Here is a 23,368-nt window from a genome sequence, read left to right on the forward strand (position 1 = left end):
ATAAACTATGGTTTAAATGTGACAACAGATTAAAATAATTTTCAGGCATGTCATTTCATAAATTTACCTTCCATTAAACTTTTTCTTAGGAAATTACTGGAGGATCTACTCAAGCACAAGTAGAAAGTAAACCAAGAAAGAGTAAACGTGGGATACAGCAAACAGGATATCCAATATAGGAGAAAAGCAAAGGGAATACTCAGGATGACAGTGAAATAGATCCCAGGAGGCAATTGTTTTCTAAAAACAGAGGGCAACTAGTTTCCAGGAAAAAGTAACTACAAGACTATCCAGTATGTCTGAATTCATGATACCAAGATAAAAGCCATTAATCATAAGGAAAATCAAGATTTAGACAGGAAGGGAAATAAACTGATTTACTATGTGGCCAACCAAAATTAAAATTTAACTAAGTAGAAAAAAATGGAGAGATGAGAAGGGTACATGTTGAGTGGTGGGGACAGGAAAAGGAAGAAGCAAAATCCTCATCTTCTATAGAAGATCAATAGATAATGTCTAAAACTGAAAAAAAAAATCAGTATAATACAAGCATGTTACTCAGCAATACTGATGGAGGTAAATATCTAAAGAATAAGCTAAAATTTTGAATACCTCCATCTCTCTGAGCCTGTATGCTAAATTATACCAGAATCAAACTGGATTTTGACTCTAGAAACTAGTGTCTGTCCCACATACATAACCTCTTCATCTCTGATCAAATTTCTCTCTTCAAAGTTCATTATCCTCTGCAGTTTTCATTTTGTCTCTGTTCTCTCTTCAAAGAGAACGTTCTTTACCAAATCATTATGCTAGTAACAACTGATGAGAAAGATGAAGGCTTTTCAGCATAAGAAAATGACCAGCCCACGGAAATGACCTAAAGGTACTGACATGGGGGCAGAGGAGGCTACTACCCAGCCAAGAAAGCTCTAGTGACCTTACTGGAAAGCGATTTCCACATGCCTATGAACTACAGCATCTGAATATCACGACCCCTGTCCTTTTTTTCTGGAGGGGCTGAATAAAACAAACTGATTTTAAGAAGGTTTAAAATAATTGAAACATTATAGTTTCTCAGCATCACCTCAGTTTTCCTATTTCAGCTACAATGATTAATATGAAACCATTTACTAAGGACCCACAGTAATGAGTGTTAGAGTCTGTAAACAAGTCAAAATAACACCTGGCATTCAGCCAGGGGAATGTTAGAGTTCGTAAACAAGTCTGGATGGTGCCTGGCAAAATGCCAGAGGGAGTGGTTTGAGAAGTAACAAAAGCGAGCCATTAAGTGTAGAGATTCCTTATTGGTTGACTGATGTATCTAGTTTATGCTAATTAGATAAGCTGTGTGGAATGTATAAATACTGCTCCTGTCAGGCAATAAATGGCTCCTACTCCTGCTGTATCAACGTGCACAAGTTGTTCGTCACCCCCCGGTTATTTTGCTGCAGCCAGCCGGACTGCGGCAATGAGGGTTAAGTTTAGGAGGAAGGTACTAGTGACCATCAACTCCATGACATCCTCACCTGAGATGTTTTAAAAATGTCCTGCCCTGTCCCTGAAATTCAGATTCAACTGTTCTGGGGTAAGGCCCAGGCACCAGGGACCATAAGGTCCCCAAGTGATCCCAATGTACAGCCAAGGTTGCTTAAGACAGAACTGAACTACTATATATATTAAACATGTTCAGGAATTGCTAGAGGCAGCAAGGTAGGAGAGAGCTGAACAAGGTAGAAAAACCTGGTTGCTAGCAATGGCTGAACATTAAAGAGGTAAAGTTGGTATGTAAATCCTGATATTTCTTGATATGATGGGTTACATCCCCCATAACCCATCATAAGTTAAAATGGTAAGTTGAAAAAGTACTAAATGCACCTACCGTACTAGTAGCTCAGCCTAGCTTACTTTAATTGTGCTCAAAATATTTAACATTATAAGTCTATAGTTGGGCAAAGTCACCTCACACATAGCTTATTCATAATGAAGTGTTAAACATCTCCTATAATTTACTGGCTACATTAAAAATGATACAGAATGTTTGCCTGGTGATGCTTTTACACCATCATTAAACCTGAGAAGTCATGAATTAAACCATCCTGAAGTTGAGTGCTATCTATAATTTGAACAGCTATAGTACCATCTTCTTGCTTGTCTCTAACTTTGGGCATGTCTGTCACACAAAAGCCAAAATGAATGGGCATCAACAGTTTCCAGCTGGAAAGAGCCATAAGATGAAGAGTCCAGTAAGGAGTCCCATGAGAGCAGAACTCAGAACCAGGGGTGTCTGTGAGCTGTGCATGGCAGGGACAAGGAATGGTATCTGTGGCACTAGAGCAGAGCAACTGCCGCAGTTAACAAATGAAGTCTCTGCGTAGAAGTGTGCTGTTCAATGGCCTGAGGTAACCATGACCTCTGCTCCCTTACCCACTGCCTAATCCTGGCTTTCTTTTAGTATTTTAAAACTCTTAACCTACTTATACAATTAGAGTTTAGGCTAACTAAGCCTAACCTATTCACTTAAATTCTGTTCAATTAAACTGCCAAGTTGAAGCCAAATAGAGCTCATTCACCTTCTTCCAAGTACTTTTTATTTAAAGATATAGCCACATAGACTACAAATGCCCCATTTCCATCTGCCATTTTCACTTAATTACACATAGAATAAAATCTAGTGTCAGAAATTAACACAAAAAGGATACAAAAATATGGGAGACCAACCTTAACACGTGACTTGAGTTACACTCCCCGGCTGGATGCTGAGGCTCTCAGTCACAGAAATGTGGCACTCTTCTTGGGTGCAAGGGTCGGTGTCTCGTCCATGGGTATGTCTTGCTACAGCCCCATGGGTGAAGCTATGCTCACCTGTTCCTTTGTAATATAACCCCTTGCCCTGTTTAGGATAGATCTTCCATGGAAGTGCCTTGTGTGTGTCCCCTTCTCTTACTGTGCCCTTGGGTGTGGCCTACCCAGGTGTCAGTCAACCTGCTGATAGTGGACATCATGAAGATACTCAGCTCCCTGAAACCAGACCCCTTGCCTCATTTGAATAGCTTCTCCTCAATAAAAGGGGTCAGCTCGTGCTCTCTCTCTCTTCCTGGGGACCCTTAAGGTCAGAGGAGCCGTCACAGCAACCCCAAAGAAAAAGGTATTTGTGTCTCTTGTGTGGTTATTTCGTGCAGCCCAGTTAGCCCAGTTTAACTGGAGTGACCCCTGAGCCTTTTAGTCGCGAGAACAGAAACCCGGCAATTGGCAAAAACGTTCTAACTAGGGCCTAAATATCTAATTTTTAAAAATTGGCCTCTTTAATTACCATAACATTAGTAACGTACTAAGTTGAATATCTAACTTTACATATATACACCACAAAAAATAAAAGATTAAAAACGCATAAGATATGAACTAATGTGAGATAGTAAAGTTTAGTTTGAGAAAATTAAACCACCAAAGAGTTTTTAATGAGTGTTCCATTTATTGATCACTGGGAAAATACAGCCTATTGAGAATATATGGCATGCATTTGAGGGAAAAATTAACTAAATCTGCTCTGAAGCCATTCAGTAATCCTGCTATGAAGTATGTAAGGTAGCACAGACCAGCTCTAAGGACATGGGAGGGATGACTCAACCAGCCAGTCAGTTTTGTTAAGATTCAAACTGCCAAATTCTTTTGGAACATATTTTTAATTTTAAAAACCACCGGGAAAGAAGGAAGCTCGGTCTACCCCTTTATCTTAAACTAATGCTATGAAGGATGTTGGCAATCATTTAAATACCACGCCTCTCCCCAACAATTATGCTTACTTTAAATTTTAAGGCAATTCCACTTTTACAAATTCTTCCATATCAAATCATATGCCTCAAAATTAAAAGCAGCTATGTGGATTCAGAAAAGATTAACTGATGTCAAACAATGTACTCATTAGATTCCAGAATCTACTGCTGAGGTACACTAGCAAATCTTTATGCCCACACTGTGAGCTGCCCCCACAGATGTGTTTTAAATCACTGATACAATAAAATGATACAAATTAAAGAATTCTAGTTACATTTAAAAGTACAGAAAGATTAAGCTTTAAAAATATTTTTTAGGATACCTTACACGATAATTAAAAACTATTTAATTATGTATGGCATATTTAACACAATTGCTATAACTGGATAAAATGCCAAAATGTATCCATAACTACAGTTACATGCCACATATTTTCCCCAGACTTTGTAGTGGATATTTTTTCTTAAAATGATATCAATGTCCCCTGATATTCAAATAATGTGAACTACTTTTTATGGTTTTATGGTAGCTGGGAATAAAAAACAGAAAACTATACCCCAATGGAATAAACATGGAACAATTTGGCATTTTGTTCCTTTTTAATGAGGCAGTCTGTTCCTTTCATGACCATCTTTTCTTCATGCTTTAGGAGGAATCAGTTATGGCTTACAGCGCTGGACAAATCGAGGGTACAAGCATACATCTCGGATGTGATATCTATTCAGAATCCAAGTCAGGAATCGTTCTAAGCCCAAGCCGTATCCTCCATGAGGACATGTACCATATTTCCTCTGTTAAATAAAAAAGAAATCAAGAGCAAGAGAGAAGTAAATGCTTAGTTTAAAATTTTATCTTAAAATAAATAAATAAATAAAAATTTTATCTTAAAAAGTTAAAATTTCCACTATAGAGGAATTAGCTCATTGTGGTTCAGAATTCAACCCATAGTCTTACACCTTCATAAACTACATACATGGAAAGAAATAATTCAAATGAAAAATAAATCAGACATTAAGCAGCGCCCTGGAAAGAAGAAATTTCAACCTCTGAACTAAGCATCTCCATTTATCAGAGGAAAATGAAAGTACTAGAAATTGGAAATTTCTAATAATATATTTTTAAAACTCAGTAGCAATGAGCAAGGCCATTTCCAAATGGAAATTAATGTATTTTCAAATGAAAATTAACATATAACTTGGTAAAAGACAAAAATGGCAACATTCACATGCAACATTATTATACCATGAAACCAAATATAACTCATTCAAACACCAAGTACCACTTGGAATTTTCTCCTTTCAAAAATTTCAGTGTATACAGAACTATTACAATGAAAAAAATTAAAGACTTTAAAAAAATTGTTTTTACCTGATCTGTGTACCAGTAATAAGGAGTGGGGTCAATCCCTTCCCTTTTATAACCTGCCAGAATTTCTTCACTATCCCAGATACGCATTGAGCCTCCCACAATCTCACCAACATTGGGCATCAACACGTCAACCTTTAAATACAAGGAAAAATAAAATGCACAATTACATGGCTTTGTTGTGAGGCTTGAATAAAAACTACAATTAACCTCCTATAGTTAAAAGAAGCACAATAATCATGCAAAATTCAAATATTATTCAAATTCCCTGATGAAGCATGTTAATCCCAATCAGGAGAGGAAATGAACCACAAGTATTACTATCATTCTAGATTTACAAAATATTTGCCCCAAGTAGTACCTTATTCCAAAGGACAGTCCCCACTCCCTTAAAAACCATAATTCTAATAATCTCTGAATCACAAACTAACAGATTCAGTAAGGCGGGAATCCTCAGCACATCGCTGCATGTAGAAGGACTTGATCTCCACAGGAAATCGACACAGCAAGATTGGTTCATTAATGGTGTCTGTCATCAGTCTCTCAGGAGCTTCTGGGATATCCTGAGGTTAAAAAGACTTCATTAACATTTAGGACTCGAAATGCAACAAGAGAGAAGCAGCTCTTTGCCTTTGCACAGCCCTTCCTCTTATGCACACAATACAATGGAGATAAACACCAACCCAACCCATACACATCCACATAAGAAGCAATTTCTTTCAAAAAAGAAATAAACATTTTATAGATTCACACAATTATTAAATAAACCATAAAAAGATGTGCCTTCTCCTTTAGTATGTCTCAGCTTGAGGAACAAATCCTGCCTCACCAACAAACAAAAATCTCTAAGCTGTGACTAGATCCTGCTCAGTTATTTTCTCAGTGGCCAGTTTACCAAGTTCTAAAGTCATGGTCTACTTAATCTCATAAAGTAGAAGGTAATCTGTCAATGCTCCACAACACCACTGACCTCCACAGAATACATTATTGATGACACTAATCTTTAAATTCTCCTGTTATCTGAACTCCTTTCCTATTATAAAGTTATACCTTCAATAGTAGTAAAACATCATAAGACAAACAATATAAAGTTTATAAGTGCTATCACAGCTGCCTGTGATTCCAGCAACTCAGGAGGCTGAGGCAGGAGGATTGCAAATTCAAAGCCAGCCTCAGCAAAAGCGAGGTACTAAGCAACTCAGTGAGACCCTGTCTCTAAATTAAATACAAAACAGGGCTGGTAATGTGGCTCAGGGGTTAAGTGCCCCTGAGTTTAATCCCCAGTACCCCCAACCCCCTAAAATACTATCACATCTGGAATAGTTAGCCAAGAAAAAAGATGATGAACCAAGTGACTATTTCTCTTAAAACATCCTTCAGTAAACCACAGAGTTTTCAAGTTAAAATTGAAAACTCTTATCCTTCTAAAAACTGATTGAGATTTGAACAAGACTCACTGGTTTGTTTAATATTAAATCAGAAAGAAAGCTGAGCAACCACCTGGCATAGCTGTTTCAGCTCCAGTCGCTGGAGCCCCAGGCCCTCTGAGGTGCCAAAGGGGATAAGATGAGCCGGAGAGTGCTGGTCTCTTAGCTTGTGCTACTTTTCTTTCTGGGAATCTGTTTGTAACATTAAGTTAGGAGGTGTGGGGTCTTACTGCACACCTGAAAAGCCTGAAAACCATTTATATATTCTAGTGCCCTTGTGTGTATGTGATGAGAGCAATGTACAATACAAGCTGACATGATCCCTGTGCCAGGGACCCTGCTAGACATTTAGCTTATTTAGTTCCCACAACCTTGACAAGAGGACATTGCCTCCATAGGATTGAAGAATCAGACGGGGTCAATGGGCTTCAGCTGTACAACAGATCAGAGCAGAGGCAAGAGTTAGCCCACGTAGGAGATGGACATGTTCTGACTCTACAGCTTGTATTCTTTCTATTCATTAATGCTGTTAAGCACTAGGTATACAAATCACTCAAGATTTCAGTTCAAAATTGTGCTATTATACATAACAAACCAAAGTCCCAAGATAGGGTGATTTATAGAGATAGTATACTCTTTATCCTCTGTATAAATTCCTCCTAAAAATAAAAACAAAACTAGTTGGTAGCAGCTACTCACATTTCACTTGTGAAACAACTAGATCTGCAAATATTATGTAAGGACAATTACACGGAAACTAAGGCCTGGAACACTGTTGCCAACCCACACTCCTATGGCATGCTGGGAGGGAGACTACTAGGCTAAACCTGTGTACTGAAAGCTTGTCCACCAAGGCCTTCTCTCTCAGTTTTGCATCTTAAACAAGGGCTCTCTTCTGTTTGAATCTCCTTCCATGGGAAGGAGTTGTAAATCTGCTTTGGAAGGAATGAATGAATCCCTTTTGGAAATGTCAGAAAAACAAATTTATACACATACCAACATATTGCATTTAATTTCAAAGGCTTCATAATTTTCTAGAACACTTCTGCCAGCCTAGTGGATTATGAGTAGAGTTTTTACATAGAGGCTGAGGAATGATCATGGGGAGACAAAGGATGATATGTGAAGGAAGGCTAAAAACTTGCTAGTTATTTGTGGCATACTACAAAAAAGGCATTGTTCTAAGGCTCACTCTACAATGAACCCGCAGACAATCCAAGAAGCAGGCTCTGTTATTATCATTTATTTGAGGACAAGCAGATTCCCTCCACATTACTAGTTAATTTAGCAGCAACTGCAATCCACTTCAGCACACTACTACCTTAGAAAGAACGATGAGAAAGGAATACATACTTCTCCAAATTCATAGAAAGTCCCATCTTCTTTCTTTACATTGTGTTCTTTTAGCCACACAATAGCATCTGAGTAGTTCATCCGTTTGAAAGGCCGTTTAGGGGGTTTAAAGTTCTACAGGAGAAAAGTAAAATACGGAGTACATAAAGAAACTAACAAAACCAAAATTTCTATTAACACACACACACAAAACTACTTATTATTATGAAATATTATTTCAGACTAAGAAACCATGTAAACATTCCTAAAATAGAAACATGTATGAACCTCCGTTTACACATTAAAAATATTATAAAATTACTAACAATGATTAATATTGAATTTTGTCTTCAAATTATTAGTCACTTATTTCAGCTTGCCAAGGCATAAAATCTACAAAAATCCAGGAAGACTCATTGTCTTCCAACAAAGGATTATGATTTGTTTACCTTCATAAAACACTTCACCTACCGGGTTGAGGTCATACACTATGCTTGCTGCTGGTGATTTTAAGACTCTATCTACCACATCACAAACCAAGTCCTCCAATCTGTTCAGGAGATCCTCAAAGGTCAGGAAAGAGCACTCAGCTTCCACGTGAGTGTACCTGAAGGACAAGACACTCAGAGTTTTTTCTTTTTCTTTTTTTTACACTAAGTTTTTCTCAAGTAAAAATTTTAACACTCGGAAACTATCCAGAAAGGTAAAATTCCAACACTACTAACCAAGTCTCAACTCTGCAATTAGCGTTTTCAATACCTCTTTACCTCAAGTAGAGATTCCTTTTTTCTTCCTTAACATGTAAAAGCTCAAGGAAAAGTGAAAAAACAGATTTTAGCTGTAGCCTAAGAGGCAAAACTTAACATGTTCTTACATTATCCTCATAAGCCACCAGATTTTTTTCACACAGACATCATTTACCAACACAGAGATTTCTTTTCTGAAGATATTTTCTAAATATAAATAAAACCAAAAAGACAACTGCATACTCAGCCAGGTGCCTTCGTGTTCTGGATTGTTCTGCTCTGTATGACTGTGCAATACAAAAAACATCTCCCAAGGATGGAAGGCAGGTCTCCAGGTACAACTGAGAGGACTGAGTCAAAAATGCCTCTTCCCCGAAATAGTCAAGCTTGAAGAGCGTGGCACCACCTTCTACCTGCGTCTGCACCAACGTTGGAGGAGTAACCTATTTGCATGGAAGGAGGAAATGTAGGTCTGTCCTGAGCACTACTGTTCGCCACAAAACGGCAAAGAGGTACTATCTGCAAAAGATGACCATCACACACTTACTTCACAGTACCCCCTATCAAAGAAGTGATCTCTGAAGCATCTGGTGATCATGGAACGTGCTTTTAGGATTTTGGACATATTTTCTCCTCGGATCATCATATGCCTATTGTTCAGCTGGACATCAACATCAGATTCTTCATTGATTAAGTTATCTGCTCCTCCAGCAGGGGCCAATCCCATAAGTTCCCAGAAGTCACAACTCAGCTCGTGGCCCCCTGGAGCCTACATTTTTAAAAGGTAGAGAAGGAAGAAACAGGGAAGGAGAAGGAAACAAAAAATTAACAGTATTTTACTTTATGTCCAAATTTTTGGTAAGCTGATTTGTTTCATTTTCCTTTTCCTTTACCACTGTCCTTTTTTAATTGTACTTTGAGACAGGATCTTGCTAGCCTTGAACTTGCAATTCTCCTGCTTCAGGCTCCTGAGTAGCTGGGAATACAGGCGTGCAGGTAAATGTAAGCTGATATTTCTAAGAACTTCCATCATTAGTAACATTTTCTTCTAAAAGTGAAGACTCAATAATTCAAATTTATATTGATAGTTTTTCATTTACTATTTCTTCAGAGTAAATACACACACACATAGCCACACTTTCTTTTTAAATGAAAAGGCACAAACTAGAAAATAAACTATTATAATCTTATGACCTTGAGTAACTATTAACTACTATTAACATTTGGTGTCTCTTTCCAGCCTTTGCCTAATAACAATTAACATATTTATCCACACTGAAAAACTTAAATGCAAAGTTAAAAACAAAACCAAAATTTCTATTAACACACACAAAAAAAACTACTTAATATTATTATGAAATATTATTTCAGACTAAGAAACCATGTAAACATTCCTAAAATGGAAACATTTTACTAAAGACGGTTAACCTTTTTAATATACATATTAAAAATTAGAATTCTCCCTAATAATTTCATTTAAAGTAATTCATTCTAAAAGTCACATATCATGAAATTTTCAATTACCTTGGAGCCAAACACTGGACAGCAAGTAACATCATGACAACTACCTCATTTTACAGTCTCATCCCTTCTAAGAAAACTCAATGAGCTTGAATTCGATATTCATTTTTATTGCAGGCTCTTTTGTATGAACTTCATGGCATGCCTTACCAACATTTCTAGTTAGTAGGACTGTTTGCTCCCTCTTGTGGTTAATATATTACATCTTTCTGTTTTCCTTCCTAATCAAAAAGGGTAACTGTAATTATGTGAACTATAATTATCAAGAAGTAAATGTAACTGAAATAGGTTATGTGCCCTTTGGCTAAAGAACAAATAATTCTCTGAATATCAATTATATGACTTTTTAAAATTTATTTATATTTTTTTAAATATATGTTTTAGTTGTAGATGGACACAGTACCTTTATTTATTTTGTTTATTTTTATGTGGTGCTGGGATGTAACCTAGTGCTTCTCCATATGCTAGGAAAGCGCTCTACCACTGAGCCACAACCTCGGCCCAATTATACGACTTTTTGAAAACAGGCTTTCAAATTCTGACCAGAAAGTTGTAGGTTTAGATTATTGTTCTTTTCTGAAAATTTTGGGATAGGTTTTTATTTTCGTCTAGTTGAAAAGTTATGAATACATCCACAGCATGTGTAGATCACTTCAGAATTCTGTAAGGTTGGAAATTTCTGAATTATTCTTATCAAACAAGTTGTGCCAAGTTATAAAGTTTGTTTCCTCCAAAAGTCACAATGGCATTTAATTACCATTGTAACAGTGTTGGGAGGTGGGGCCTATGGGAAGTGTTTAGGTCATGAGGACTCTGCCCACATCAATGGATTAATGCCATTAATCCACTGATGGATTATCTTAGAAGTGGGTTACTTGTTAGTTATGAAAGTGAGTTCAGCCCCATATTGATTCAGTTATGAAAGTGAGTTCAGCCCCATATTGATTTCTATCTGGTATATGTTCTCTGACCATGTGAGGCTTTCCACCGTGTTATGACACTACAAGAAGGCCCTCACCAGAAGCAGTCCCTCTTGGACATCCCAGCCTCCAGAAATAATTTTTTTCTTTATAACTTATGCAGTTTGTGGTTTTCTATTATAGGAACAGAAAAAAGACTGAGACAAATTATGTAGTTTATACATTTCATTGGAAAAACAAGGTACACTAAATTTACAAGTGCTTCACATTTGGCTACTTACATGCCAAATCCCAAAGTACAAAAAAAGACACCTATTCACTCAACCAGTGAGAACAGTTTAATCTACTTACCTGCTTGCCCTTTGGAGTAAGATTTAGCATTCCATATACAGCAACACTACTCTCAGTAGACAAAACTACTCCATTGTAACACTGACACTGTAAAAAGATCAAAGTTCAAAATTAAGTTATTTGTATGGATATTAAATACACTAAAATATACAATTAAAAGGATTACTTACAAACAAGTCATATGAATAGAAATATTCTAAAATATAAAGTTAAGAGGATTATTTATGACCAAGTTATATGGTCAAATACTGGTAAAAAGGAAATAAGACTGCCATTGATTTTTTAAATCTGAATAAAGAATAGCTCTTTATTCAAGGTCAGGCTGGGCAAATTTTAACTTAAACTTGCAACAAAGCCACATGCCAAACAATGTTTCTATCAACAATGAACAACATACACAGTGTTTGCCCCGCAAGATCTTATCACCTTGCACAAGACCCTGGGTTCAATCCCCAGCACCACAGAAAAAAAAAAAAAAAAAAGATCTTATTACCTGATGTCATAGCGTCCACATTTCTTAAAAATATATTTCAGTTCTTTTTTTTATTTTCTTCAAATCCTGACTATTCAAACAATAAACAGGCTACCAGGTGCAATAGGGCACACCTGTAATCCAAATGCCTTGAGACTGAGGCAGAAGGATTCCAAGTTCAAGGCCAGCCTCAGCAATTTAGCAAAACTTTCTCAAAATTTAAAAAGCCAGGCATGGTGGTGCACACCTGTAATCCCAGCGGCTTGGGAGGCTGAGACAGGAAGATCGAGAGTTCAAAGCCAGCCTCAGCAAAAGCAAGGTGCTAAGCAACTCAGTGAGACTTTGTCTCTAAATAAAATACAAAATAGGGCTGAGGATGTGAGTGCCTCTGAGTTCAATCCCTGATACCAAAAAAAAAAAGTTGGTTGGGAATTTAGCTCTGTGGTAGAGTATCCCTGCAAAAAAATAAACACACAAAAGCAAGCTGGGCACAGTAGCACATGCCTGTAATTCTAGGAACTTGCAGGGGGTGGTGGGTGCCCTGAGGCAGGAGGATTGCAAATTCAAAGCCAGCCTCAGCAACTTAGTGAGACTCTATCGTTAAATTAAAAAAAAAAAAAAAATCCACAAAAAAACACCATATATACTATGATGATCAATACTTGCTAGAGTTACTAGGAGAAAAGTGATGGGGAAAGCAGGCATGGTGGGTCATGCCTATGATCCCAGGAAACTGAGGCAAGGGGACTGCAAGTTCAAGGTCAGGCTGGGCACTTTTTAACTTAATCAGACCTCCCCCCATAAAATATACAGAAAGCAAAGGAATATATTAAATGATACCACAGGATGCAATCAACCAAATCCAAAATGTGAGAAGTTCAAAGGGACAATTTGTCATGTTTTTCCCAACAAATAAATTGGGGGAGAAAAGAGGAGAATGAAAATGAGGGCACTGTTATAGATAAAAGAGAGATTTTTTAGAGTCATATCAACCAGATATAAGATGGAGATCTTGTTTGGATTCTGAAATCAACCAACTATAATGTCATTATTAAATCAATTGGGAGAATCTGATAGGATATTGGATAACATTTACAAGTTGTGGTAATTTAGGGGGAGATGATAATGGTAACTACCTAAAAACAGTATTTTTTTCTTAGACATGATTACAGAGGCATATATGAATAAAATAATATAAAGTCTGAGGGAGCAATATCATACCAGGATTAGCTACCAGTTTTTGGTAGTTACTAAAGCTGGTGATGGAGTTACTTAGGTTGATCTATTTTTTTTTTAACGTGTTGGTAATTTTACATTACAAAATTCACCCCCCAGCTTATTAAATTACAATTAACAAATAATTTTTTTCTTTTAATGATGTATGTGATGTTTTGACAAACGTATCCATTGTGAAAATAATAGTTTAAAATATGTACATAAATCCTAAAATCCCCAAAAATAACAATAAAGGAACCTCCTAGAAAAAAATCTAATTTTCCGTCATTAATTAAAAAAAAAAAAAATGTACCAACTCATCCGACAAGACACACTGAAGATAACCCGTACCATCCCGCAACACCAGGAACATTAAATTCTTTCCTAAAACGAAATACAGAAATTTAGCCAGACTAGAGACTAGAAAGTACTTTTTCATAATTTGATCTTACATCTTAGAAACATCAAGATTAAGTACTGGAAGTTCAATCCTTCCATATAGCCCATTTCCTTTGAAATACACACCAGTAACATGCCCCTTTATTTATAAAGCATTTTATTTTCACTGCACTATACCTTTAAATATTATGTGATTATCATTATCCACATCACCATGGAATAACAAGATGGTAGAAAATAAGCTAAGGGATTATAACTTATTCACCCTGTGTACTCAGTGGGAAGTGCATGTTGCTTAAGAGAAATTTAGATTTATGCCCAATTTATTTTTATGAAAGGTTTGATCATGATATTAAAAAATACAAGTTATAAAATAACAGAAAGAGAAAACAAAACATCAGGACGAAAGGAGAAACAGAATGCAAAGATACTAGTTATAAAAGTAAACCTATTGCCAAATTTCAGAATAGGATCTGACTTTCCTATAACGTATTTCCTGTTTTTCATTAAATATCAAAATTCAATTGAACAAAAATTTACTGGCTACCTCCTGATCACTATGGTTGCTAACAGTTAAAATAACATTTAAGTAATATTTAAACTTTCAATGGCAGCAGTAATTCGGAAAAAAAGTAGGCTATAAATTACTACATCCTTTAAAAAGTCAGCACACCAGGAAAAAGAAAAAGATCTCTAAACAAACACAAGTAAATATTTTTATGTTCTTCATCTGAGATCAGGTATTATTTAAAATTCAAAAGAGAATAAGAAAAGTAATATCATTTACCTTGCCTACGCAGCCTATGGACCCAGCCAAAAACCTTCACTCTCTGGCCTCTATATCCTTCTAATGCATGAATCTTCACCTGCCAAATGAAAATAAATAATATTTGATCATGTCATTTATCACATACCAACATTTCCACTAATACTAAGTGGACACTAGAAAAATACTTGGATTTTTTTCTTTCACCATCCCAACATGGTGAAATATTTGGGTTCAAACTGTAGTAGCGTGACTCGCTCTAATTTTGCATTATTTGTGACTGTTTTAACACTTTAGGGCAAATATGAAAATAAAGACACACAAAAAGATTTCATTGCTACAGAAAATCAGGTAATAAGTGAATTCACTTTTTCCTAAGTGGAGCACCTGATTCCCAGTATTGCAACAATCCTAGCCTACCAGTGCCTTTTCCGGTGCTGGGACTTGAAACTAACCAAGGCTTTTTGTTTGAAAGATGAAGGAGAGAGATGAGTAAAGGATGAAAATGGGGGGCTGGGGATGTGGCTCAAGTGGTAGCGCGCTCGCCTGACATGCGTGCGGCCCGGGTTCGATCCTCAGCACCACATACAAACAAAGATGTTGTGTCTGCCGAGAGCTAAAAAAGAAATAAATATTAAAAAAAAAAAAAAAAAAAAAAAAAGGATGAAAATGGTTAATATGGTAAAAGAAACAATTCCATCGGTTAGGAGGTAGGAGAATTCAGCATGTCCATTCATAATCCAACAATCTGGGTTCCAGAAAGAATAGGGGAACCAGAAGAGTGAACACAATTTCACAGAATCACAAACACTTTTTTTTTAAGTTGTTGACAGACCTTTTTATGTTATTTATTTATTTTTATATGGTGCTGAGAATTGAACCCAATGCCTCACACATGTCAGGCAAGTGTGCTACCACTGAGCCCCAGCCCAGCCCCCACAAATACTTTTTATCTGTTTAAAAATTCATGGATTTTCAGGTTGAGGATGAACCTCAGTGATACAGTGCTTTTCCTAGCATGTGAGAGGGCCTGGATGCAGTATATTTAAAAAAAAAAAAAAATCCACCTCTATATTTGATGGTGAAGAAACTGATACTAGAGAAGGTAAAATCATTTGACCAATACCACACAGCACAGAATTTGTTCAACATGTAATTACTAAACTCTATATTAAAATGAACCCCTGTCTTATAATTCTAAAACATTCTCCCCATCCTTTCTAAAAGGAAAGACAAACAATGTGAAGGAACAAATGTGTCATGCCCCTCAAACCCAGAAATAATGATATAAAGTTGCTAAGTCCATGACACTGGAAATGACATACACACTTACACACTGTGGCTCTGGCAGACTTGGATCATTTTTAATGGTAATCTTCTTTGCTTCTTCGAGGTTCTTTTCTCTTCGCAAATTATCTTCTGCCTAATTTTAAAAATAAAGCAACTGGTTAAAATGGTTTCCAGAATGTTTGCTTTAAAAATGTACACAGTGATAACGGAAGGGAGATCAGTGGAGTACAGCAAGCTGACTGGGGAGGAAGAAGGGGAGGAAAGGGAAGGCACTGGGGAAGGAGAATGATCAGATTGTTATGTGCCTGTATGAATACGCCATAATCAACCTATTATCCGTAATTGTAATGCAATGATAAGAAAATAAAATATAAAGATCCTATCTCCAAATACAATAAAAAATAAATACAATGCACACAGCGGCAACTTTATTAATCACCTCTTTCTTCTCTCGGGATTCACTCTTCATTTGTTCCCTATGCCACATTTTCCTAATGTTCTTCATCTGTGATTTAGAAATAATGTCCCACCTCTAGAAAAAAAAAGAGATACGTTATTTTTTTCAAGACCTCTATGTCTTGATGAAAACTTATTCACAAAATATAACTAAAGTTTTTGATTCATCCTACCTCATTTTCTTTTTGTGAATCTACATAAATGGTAGGAAATGGTTCTTTTCCAACTGTCATCAAAGCCTGAAATAGAGAAAGAGAAAAAAATGAATTTCTTTAATGTTGCACAATATTTAAAATAACCCCTCAATTATGAGACAACTTTAACAATCTATAACATATTCAAGAGTCAAGACAGCACAAAGATCCCAAGAGCTGAAAGCTGACATAACAGCAACTAGCTGAATGCACTAAGAAGCACTTTGCTCTAGTAGAAGCCATTAAGTCCTTCCACAAACAATCCCAGCAAGCTCCGTTGGCAGCACACAGCTCCCCAGTACAAGCAGAAGATCTGCAGTGGCTATGGGGACCAACACAGGTATGCTGACAAGAGAAAAGACAGCCAAGACATTTGCAGGCAAATGGATGGCATTAGAGCAGATTATGCTAAGTGAAGTTAGCCAATCCCTAAAAATAAATGCCGAATGTCTTCTCTGATATAAGGGGGGTAACTCAAAATGGGATAGGGAGGAAGAGCATGAGAAGAAGACTACCACTAAATAGGGAAGAGAGGTGGGAGGGAAAAAGAGGGAGAAGGGGAGTTGCATGGAAGATAGAAGAACCTCACTGTTATACAGAATACATATATGATGTTGTAATGAGAAAAAGAAAAAAAAAGTGTGTCAATTAGATTGGATAGAGAGAAATGATGGGAGACGAGGGGAGGAGTAGGGAAGATAGGAAGGGCAGCAGAATAGAATAGACAATATGATTGATGTATGTACATTCCATGTATGTTTTATATGTCAAAATACATTCGGCTGTCATGTATGACTTAAAAAAAAAAAAAAGACAGCCAAGAGCAAAAACCAACTGCAGATGACACCTACAAGGTTAGTGCTCTGCAAGAAATCAGAGAATCAGGTAAGAGATTTTTAAAATTCTTTCAATAAAATAACAACATAATGACGAAGTTCACAAATGGCTAAAAAATTCCTGCATGTAGACTCGTTTGTTATACATCATTTTATGTGATAGTTTTTAAATAGTTAACTGAATATAAAAATGAATATTTTACAAACTGCTTCATTTATTCTTTCAAAATTTCTCAATAAGTCAAACAGGAAATACAATGAATTATTCCCTGATGGCAAGATCTGAAACTTAAAAAACTGACCTTTTCTAATGGACATTAGTCCCAAAACAATGACTGCTGCAGAGTAGAAAGGAACTTGGATCTTTTGAAAACATAGATGAAAGTCCATCTTTTTAACAGAAGTTAACAGGAATATAGTCATGTGCTACATAATGATGTTCTAGTCAATAATGAGCCATCCTCCAACTGTGGTCCCAAAAGATCATGCTGCCAAGTGTCATCATGACTATCTTAGTGTGTTAAGTACACTCTATCCCAGCGGTTAAACAGTACAAGGCTGCATTTGTGGATCATCCAGACTTCACTCACACCAGATAGTCTGTACTGTTCCCTCATTTTATATCAATGAAAATTAAAGGGCCAAATTGTTATTCCCCAAATCAGAATGGCACAATTTGCTAATGATGTCATGAGGTTTACCTAAACAAGTGTTTTCAGTTTGGGGAAACCACCAGGAAACACCCCAATAACCCAGAAAGGAAAGAAAGATTTCTAAGAATTAAAAAGCAAGACCCATATGTGACACACTAAAACATCACCAAATGGTCTAACAGAGAATGCTTCCAAGCTAGGAGAATCTGATAACAACTAAACATAATACAGTTAACAAGAAGGGGAATTGGCCCAGTATGAATGTACAGTGCTTGCCCAAGGGGGAAGTGTTTAACCATTTCCATTATGTGGCAGTTGTAGGTGACAGATCCTAGCTTTCCACTGAACAGACATGTACATGATGAAGTAAGAGGGATGTTTCGGATCACACCTTAACCTGATGCTATTAGTTACCTAATATGCATACCGTGAGTCCTAGCTCTTAAAGAACCACTTTGACACTATTTGGCTTTCCAAAAAATCTGCTTAGAGAGAATGTGCCAAATGCATGGGAAGATTCTAGACCTAGAATCTAAAAGGTCAATAAACTGGTAATCCATTTTCAAACTTCAGATCTACAAGGCTGCTCTGAGAAATGAGTCCATTCTTGGTGTTTATATAAATCAGGGCTTTGAATCTCAAGGCTCCAGATAATAGTCAGGACTGTGGAAAATTCACCAAAAAGCCATCCGGATATGAGCTCAGTGTGACTGAGGAAAGGTGTTTCTCATTCTTAGAAAAAGTGGCAACCTGAGTTGTTAGAGAGAAAACTTCCAATATGCAATGCCTTGTGGATAAAAAAAAGAAAGGAAGAAACTTATTTTAAATGTTCAAAAGAATTTAGGCTTTGGGTCTGGGGTTGTGGCTCAGAGGTAGAGCACTCGCTTAACATGCGTGAGGCACTGGGTTCGATTCTCAGCACCACATAAATATAAGATAAAGATATTGTGTCCACCTATAACTAAAAAATAAATGTTAAAAAAAAAAAAGAATTTAGGCTTTGATCATCTAACACTTTTGTTTTGCAGTGCCAGGGACTGAACCCAGGGGGTGTCTAGCACTGATCTATACCACCAGCCCTTCGTATATTTTAAGATAGGGTCTTGCTAAATTGACAAGGCTAGCCTTGAACTTGCCATCTTCCTACCTCAGTATCCTGAGTAGCTGGGATTACAGGCATGTGCCACCATACCTGGCCTTGATTATCTAACACTTTTAAAGACACATATCTGTATACGTTCTACCATATTTTCCCTCTTTTGAAAAAATCCCTTCAAAACCTGATGCTTTAGTGAGACATAGTGGCATGTACCTACAGTCTCAGAAACTTGGGAGGCTGAAGCAGGTCATCTTGATCCCAGGGCCAGGCTGGGCAACATAGTGAGACCCTGTTATGATTTAGAACTGGAATGTCCCAAAGGTTCGTGTGTCGAAGGCTTGGTCCCCTATGCAGCGATTTTCAGAGGTGGAGCTTTCGGAACGTGACTGGACAAGAGAGTTCGGACTTCATCACTGGATTAATCCACTGATGGATTCATAATTTGAATGGACTATCGGGAAGTTGTGGAAAATGTAGGAGGTGGAACCTTATTTGATAAAATGGGTCCTTAGAGTGGGCCCTTGGGGACTAATCTTGTTCACGGTCCCTTCCTCTCCCTGTTTTCTGGCTGCCATAAGCTAAGTGGCTTTCCTATGCTTTCCTCAATGATGTTCTGCCTCATATCAGTCTCAAAGCAATGAAGTCAACTGACCATGAACTAAACTTCTACAAGTGCTGGGGATGTGGCTCAGTGGTAAGGTGCTTGCCTGGCAAGTGTGAGCCCTTGGGTTGGATCCCATCACTGCAAAAAAATTAAAAAGTTAAAAATAAAAAGTCTTTGAGAAACAGTAAGCCAAAAATAAATCTTTCCTCCTTGAAATTGTTTATGTTAGGTATTTTGGTTACAGCAATGAAGATGACTTACAAACTATCTCACAAAACAACCTAGAGCTTGAAGTAAATTCTTGGCAAGTCACATAATCATTTATATAAGCCACTAACAAATGAAGAGTTATTTTCCTAATGAGAAGAGACTCTACCTTTAGGCCTGTTTTAAATGGCTTCTCTTTGGTTCCATCTCCCGTGGCATCATTTCCCTCTCGATCTGAGACATACAGCTCTGCTGTTTTATAAAAGGAGAGTAAGTTATTTGCTTGGCCAATAACCTTGCCACTTGACTATGTAACTACTTCATTCATTTTTCAATTCTTTAAACAGAACAAGCACATGACTGGCAAAACTTAACAGTCAGAAAGAAATTAATATCACAATTATTCTCCAACACCCTATTTCAAGGATATTTGCCTCCTAAAAACGTGTTACAAATTTACCTTTTCAAAATGAAACTTTGGGTCATTTTAACTTGTGATACTACTTCCATTTACCTGAGTAATAAAGCAAAGGCTTTGAAGTTGGCCAAACTTAGACTGGATCTTGGACATTCTACCTTAAAAGCCAGAGTTACTTTGGGGAATTTACTTAACCTTTCTCAACTTCTAACTATAAAATGAGAAAAAACGACATCTATCTCCCTGGGGCTGTACTGAGGGCGAAATAAACATCCCAGTATTGATATGCAGATGGGGGAAAAATCAAAAAGCACAGCAGTCCACTATGGTCTTTCAAAGAAATGGAAACTCCGAAGTTATACAAAATGCATAAGGTAGAAGCCTCCTTGAGACATTAGCGACATCCCAGATCACCCCTTCCCTTTTTCTTATTAGAAATCTCAGTACATGGGGCTATTGGGGAGGGAATTAAAATTCTTACTCCTTTCCTGAAGATCCCCTTGGAAAAATTTCTATCTGGGAACCTCATTATGTCTGAGCCTCTCACAGCGCCGAGGTCTCACTGGAATCTCGGGATTTTAGTGGCGCTGCAGCGCCGGCCGCCGCCGCCACGGCAACCCCGGGGCACACAGGGCCCGGGGGTGCGCGGTCTGGCCCAACGCGTCCCGGTCCAGCGAGGGTGCAGGCCCCATCCTCCCTCCCTCCTTCCCTCCAGTCGTTCCACAATTATTTGAGGAGCGGCCACCCTGCGCCAGGCACTAAAGTCAGCCCTGGCATTCCTCGCCAAGCAGGGAGCCTGGCGCCACACACCGCCCCTCACTCACCTAGCACCATCCCTGCAGTCGCCCTGGTCACTTCCAAGGACATGGTCCCAACACCGCCACCGCCCAGTCACCCCAACGTGCGCGAAAGGCTTCCTTGACTCCAGAGTTGCATCATGCAACGTAGTGCCGCAGGTCGCAGGTGTGAGTCAGTCGAGCGTCGGGGTTCCATTGGCTACGGCAGGTGGGCGAGAGGCGCCACGGCCGCCATTTTTTGTCAGGGCAAAGATAACTTCCGGTCCGAAGCCTCCCAGCCCTTCCCCTGCCTCCCTGAGAACCAGCCGTGGTTTCAATTGGGTCCCGTGGTTCACTTCTTCGCCTATCTGTAGCTGCGCTGGGCTCTATTGGAAACCAGAACAAAGATTTTGTTCAGAGTCCTAGATGCTGGAATGCTGGCTGAATTCTTGTCAGTAAATCAGGGGAGGGTGAGCGGGTCCTGGGCCCATCCAGAGTTCTGGCCCCTTCCTGGTGGAGATCAAGAAAAATTGTCTCTCTCTCACGCGAAATCTACTTTAACTTTTTAATTTCAAAGATTGAATGAACCTCTGCAATTAAGACAAGAACTATGGTGTATTTTAATTTAAATTATAAGGACCACTATTAAGGAATCCATAATAATGTAGTGGGAAGACATAGGGCTTCAGAATACACACCTCGTTCTTCCTTTTACTGGGGGTCTTAAGATAGAGTACCAACCTGTCTGAGCTTCAGGTTCCCTGTTTGTGAACCATAATGCAAGTTCACCAACTCCCCAGAATGCAATAGGAACTAAACAAAGGGTAGCTATCATTATTCTCAACTTAGTGGAATTCTGGAGTTCACCCTTGAGACAAAGGAAAAAAAAAATTTGTTTGAAAAGAACTCTAAAAATGGCTCCACATATCGTAGGTTCAGGGCCTATCAAAAATACTAGCCAAATACTTTAAAAAAAATATTTGTCTTCTTTTGGTAGAGATAGTTCATGAACTTTCACTTTCTTTCACGCATGTATGCTATCTAAAGCAAATTACCCCAAATCTCAGCAGCTTCCAATAAAGGTATTAACTCACACAGTTTCTAATGTTCAGGAATTTGGAAGCAGGTTAGCTGGGGGTTCAGAGGCTCTCATTAATCATACTGTAATCTGTCCTGTAACAGTGCCAGCTGGGGCTTCAGTCAGCTTAATTTAAGATTGTGGTGGAGACTCTTTTCCACATTAGCCTGAATGGGTGTTGGCCAGAGGTCTTCTTTAGCTCCTTGTCACATGGGTCTCTTCATAGGGTTTGCTTCCTCAGAGTGAGCAAGCAAGAAGGAAGTCAGTCTTTTGTAACCTAATCTCAGAAGTGACATCCCATCACTTTTGCCATAAATTGATTCATGTGAGGGAAAAGGCACATTCATACATTGTTGGTGGGACTGCAAATTGGTGCAACCAATCTGGAAAGCAGTATGGAGATCCTTAGAAAACTTGGAATAGAGCCACCATCAGATCCAGCTATCCCACTCCTTGGTCTATACCCAAAGGACTTAAAATCAGCATACTCTAGTAATGTAGCCACATCAATGTTTATAGCAGCTCAATTCACAATAGCTAAACTGTGGAAGCAACCTAGATGTCCCTCAATAAATGAATGCATAAAGAAACTGTGATATATATACACAATGGAATATTACTCAGCATTAAAAGAGAATAAAATTATGGCACTTTCAGGTAAATGGATGGAGTTGGAGACTATCATGCTAAGTGAAGTAAGCCAATCCCAAAAAACCAAAGACCAAATGTTCTCTCTGATAAGTGGAGGTAATCCATAATGGGAGGCATGGGGAAAATGGAGGAACTAACTGTGATTAGGCAAAGGGGAGGGAGGATGGGGAGGGTGCATGAAGGCAGGAAAGATGGTAGAATGAGATGGACATCTACCTTAGGTACATGTATGACTACATATATGGTGTGATGCTACATCGTGTACAACCACTGAAATGAAAAGTTGTGCTGCAATTGTATACAATGAATCAAAATGCATCCTGTTGTCATATATACCAAAAGAAGACAAATTAAAATAAATTAATTAAAAATAAATAAATAAAATAAAGGTGAAAAAAGAAAAAAAGAATTGAATCTTAGTCCAATTGATACTCAGAGGGACAATATTATCCCAGGACATGAATACTAGGAAGCAGGAATCATGGGTCCCCTCTTAGAAAGCTGCCTACCACAGTGACCAAAACTGAAGCTGCATTGCCTTTTATAATCTAATTCATCAAGCGATGTTTTGATTTTTCTGCCATATTGTACTGGACACAACCCTGGTATAACACAGTTGAATACAAAGGAGCTGCCTGCTATAACCCAGCCAATGAATTTCCCCTCTCTATTCTGCTCTGAGCCTCTAGAGGTAGCTTATGAGGACTACATCAAAGTTTCCCTTACTCTGTGGCTCCTGGCTTGGTACCATCAATAGGAAAAATACTAGAGCATAGATGGAGAGGAACAATATTGGGGTACTTATCCCCCAGCTCCCTCAT

At 37.9% G+C, this 23,368-nt stretch overlaps 1 protein-coding gene across 2 annotated transcripts; it reads right to left on the reverse strand.

Annotated features, from left to right (window-relative positions):
* Positions 1-3,446: 3,446 nt before the first annotated feature.
* Nars1 (asparaginyl-tRNA synthetase 1) lies at positions 3,447-21,020 on the reverse strand. 2 transcript variants are annotated; one of them, XM_046419421.2, is made up of 15 exons: positions 20,867-21,020; positions 19,794-19,876; positions 16,205-16,270; positions 16,015-16,107; positions 15,619-15,708; positions 14,307-14,385; positions 13,434-13,504; positions 11,434-11,520; positions 9,189-9,410; positions 8,885-9,084; positions 8,367-8,502; positions 7,917-8,030; positions 5,568-5,699; positions 5,140-5,271; positions 3,447-4,562 (listed from the first exon to the last, which is right to left on the reverse strand). In XM_046419421.2, the coding sequence occupies exons 1-15, from the start codon at positions 20,907-20,909 to the stop codon at positions 4,431-4,433; spliced, it is 1,680 nt and encodes a 559-aa protein (XP_046275377.1). In that variant the 5' UTR covers positions 20,910-21,020; the 3' UTR covers positions 3,447-4,430. The 2 variants fall into 2 exon arrangements, with proteins under 2 accessions (XP_046275377.1, XP_046275378.1); XM_046419422.2 differs by having other exon boundaries at positions 19,794-19,873; positions 20,867-21,017.
* Positions 21,021-23,368: the final 2,348 nt, after the last annotated feature.

This window comes from Marmota monax, unplaced genomic scaffold (assembly GCF_021218885.2).
Source record: "Marmota monax isolate L192 unplaced genomic scaffold, Marmota_monax_Labrador192_F-V1.1 WCK01_AAM20220418_F8-fsc00088, whole genome shotgun sequence".
Classification (NCBI taxonomy): Eukaryota; Metazoa; Chordata; class Mammalia; order Rodentia; family Sciuridae; genus Marmota; species Marmota monax.

Bases quoted from the DNA above. Each gene is read 5' to 3' on its own strand.
- Nars1 (XM_046419421.2), bottom strand. From the start codon at position 20,909: ATGTCCTTGGAAGTGACCAGGGCGACTGCAGGGATGGTGCTAG. The intron at 16,271-19,793 runs GTAGAGTCTCTT...TCTCTATTTCAG, and splicing joins CATTTAAAACAGGCCTAAAG to GCTTTGATGACAGTTGGAAA. The intron at 4,563-5,139 runs GTAAAAACAATT...TTTATTTAACAG, and splicing joins ATTACTGGTACACAGATCAG to AGGAAATATGGTACATGTCC.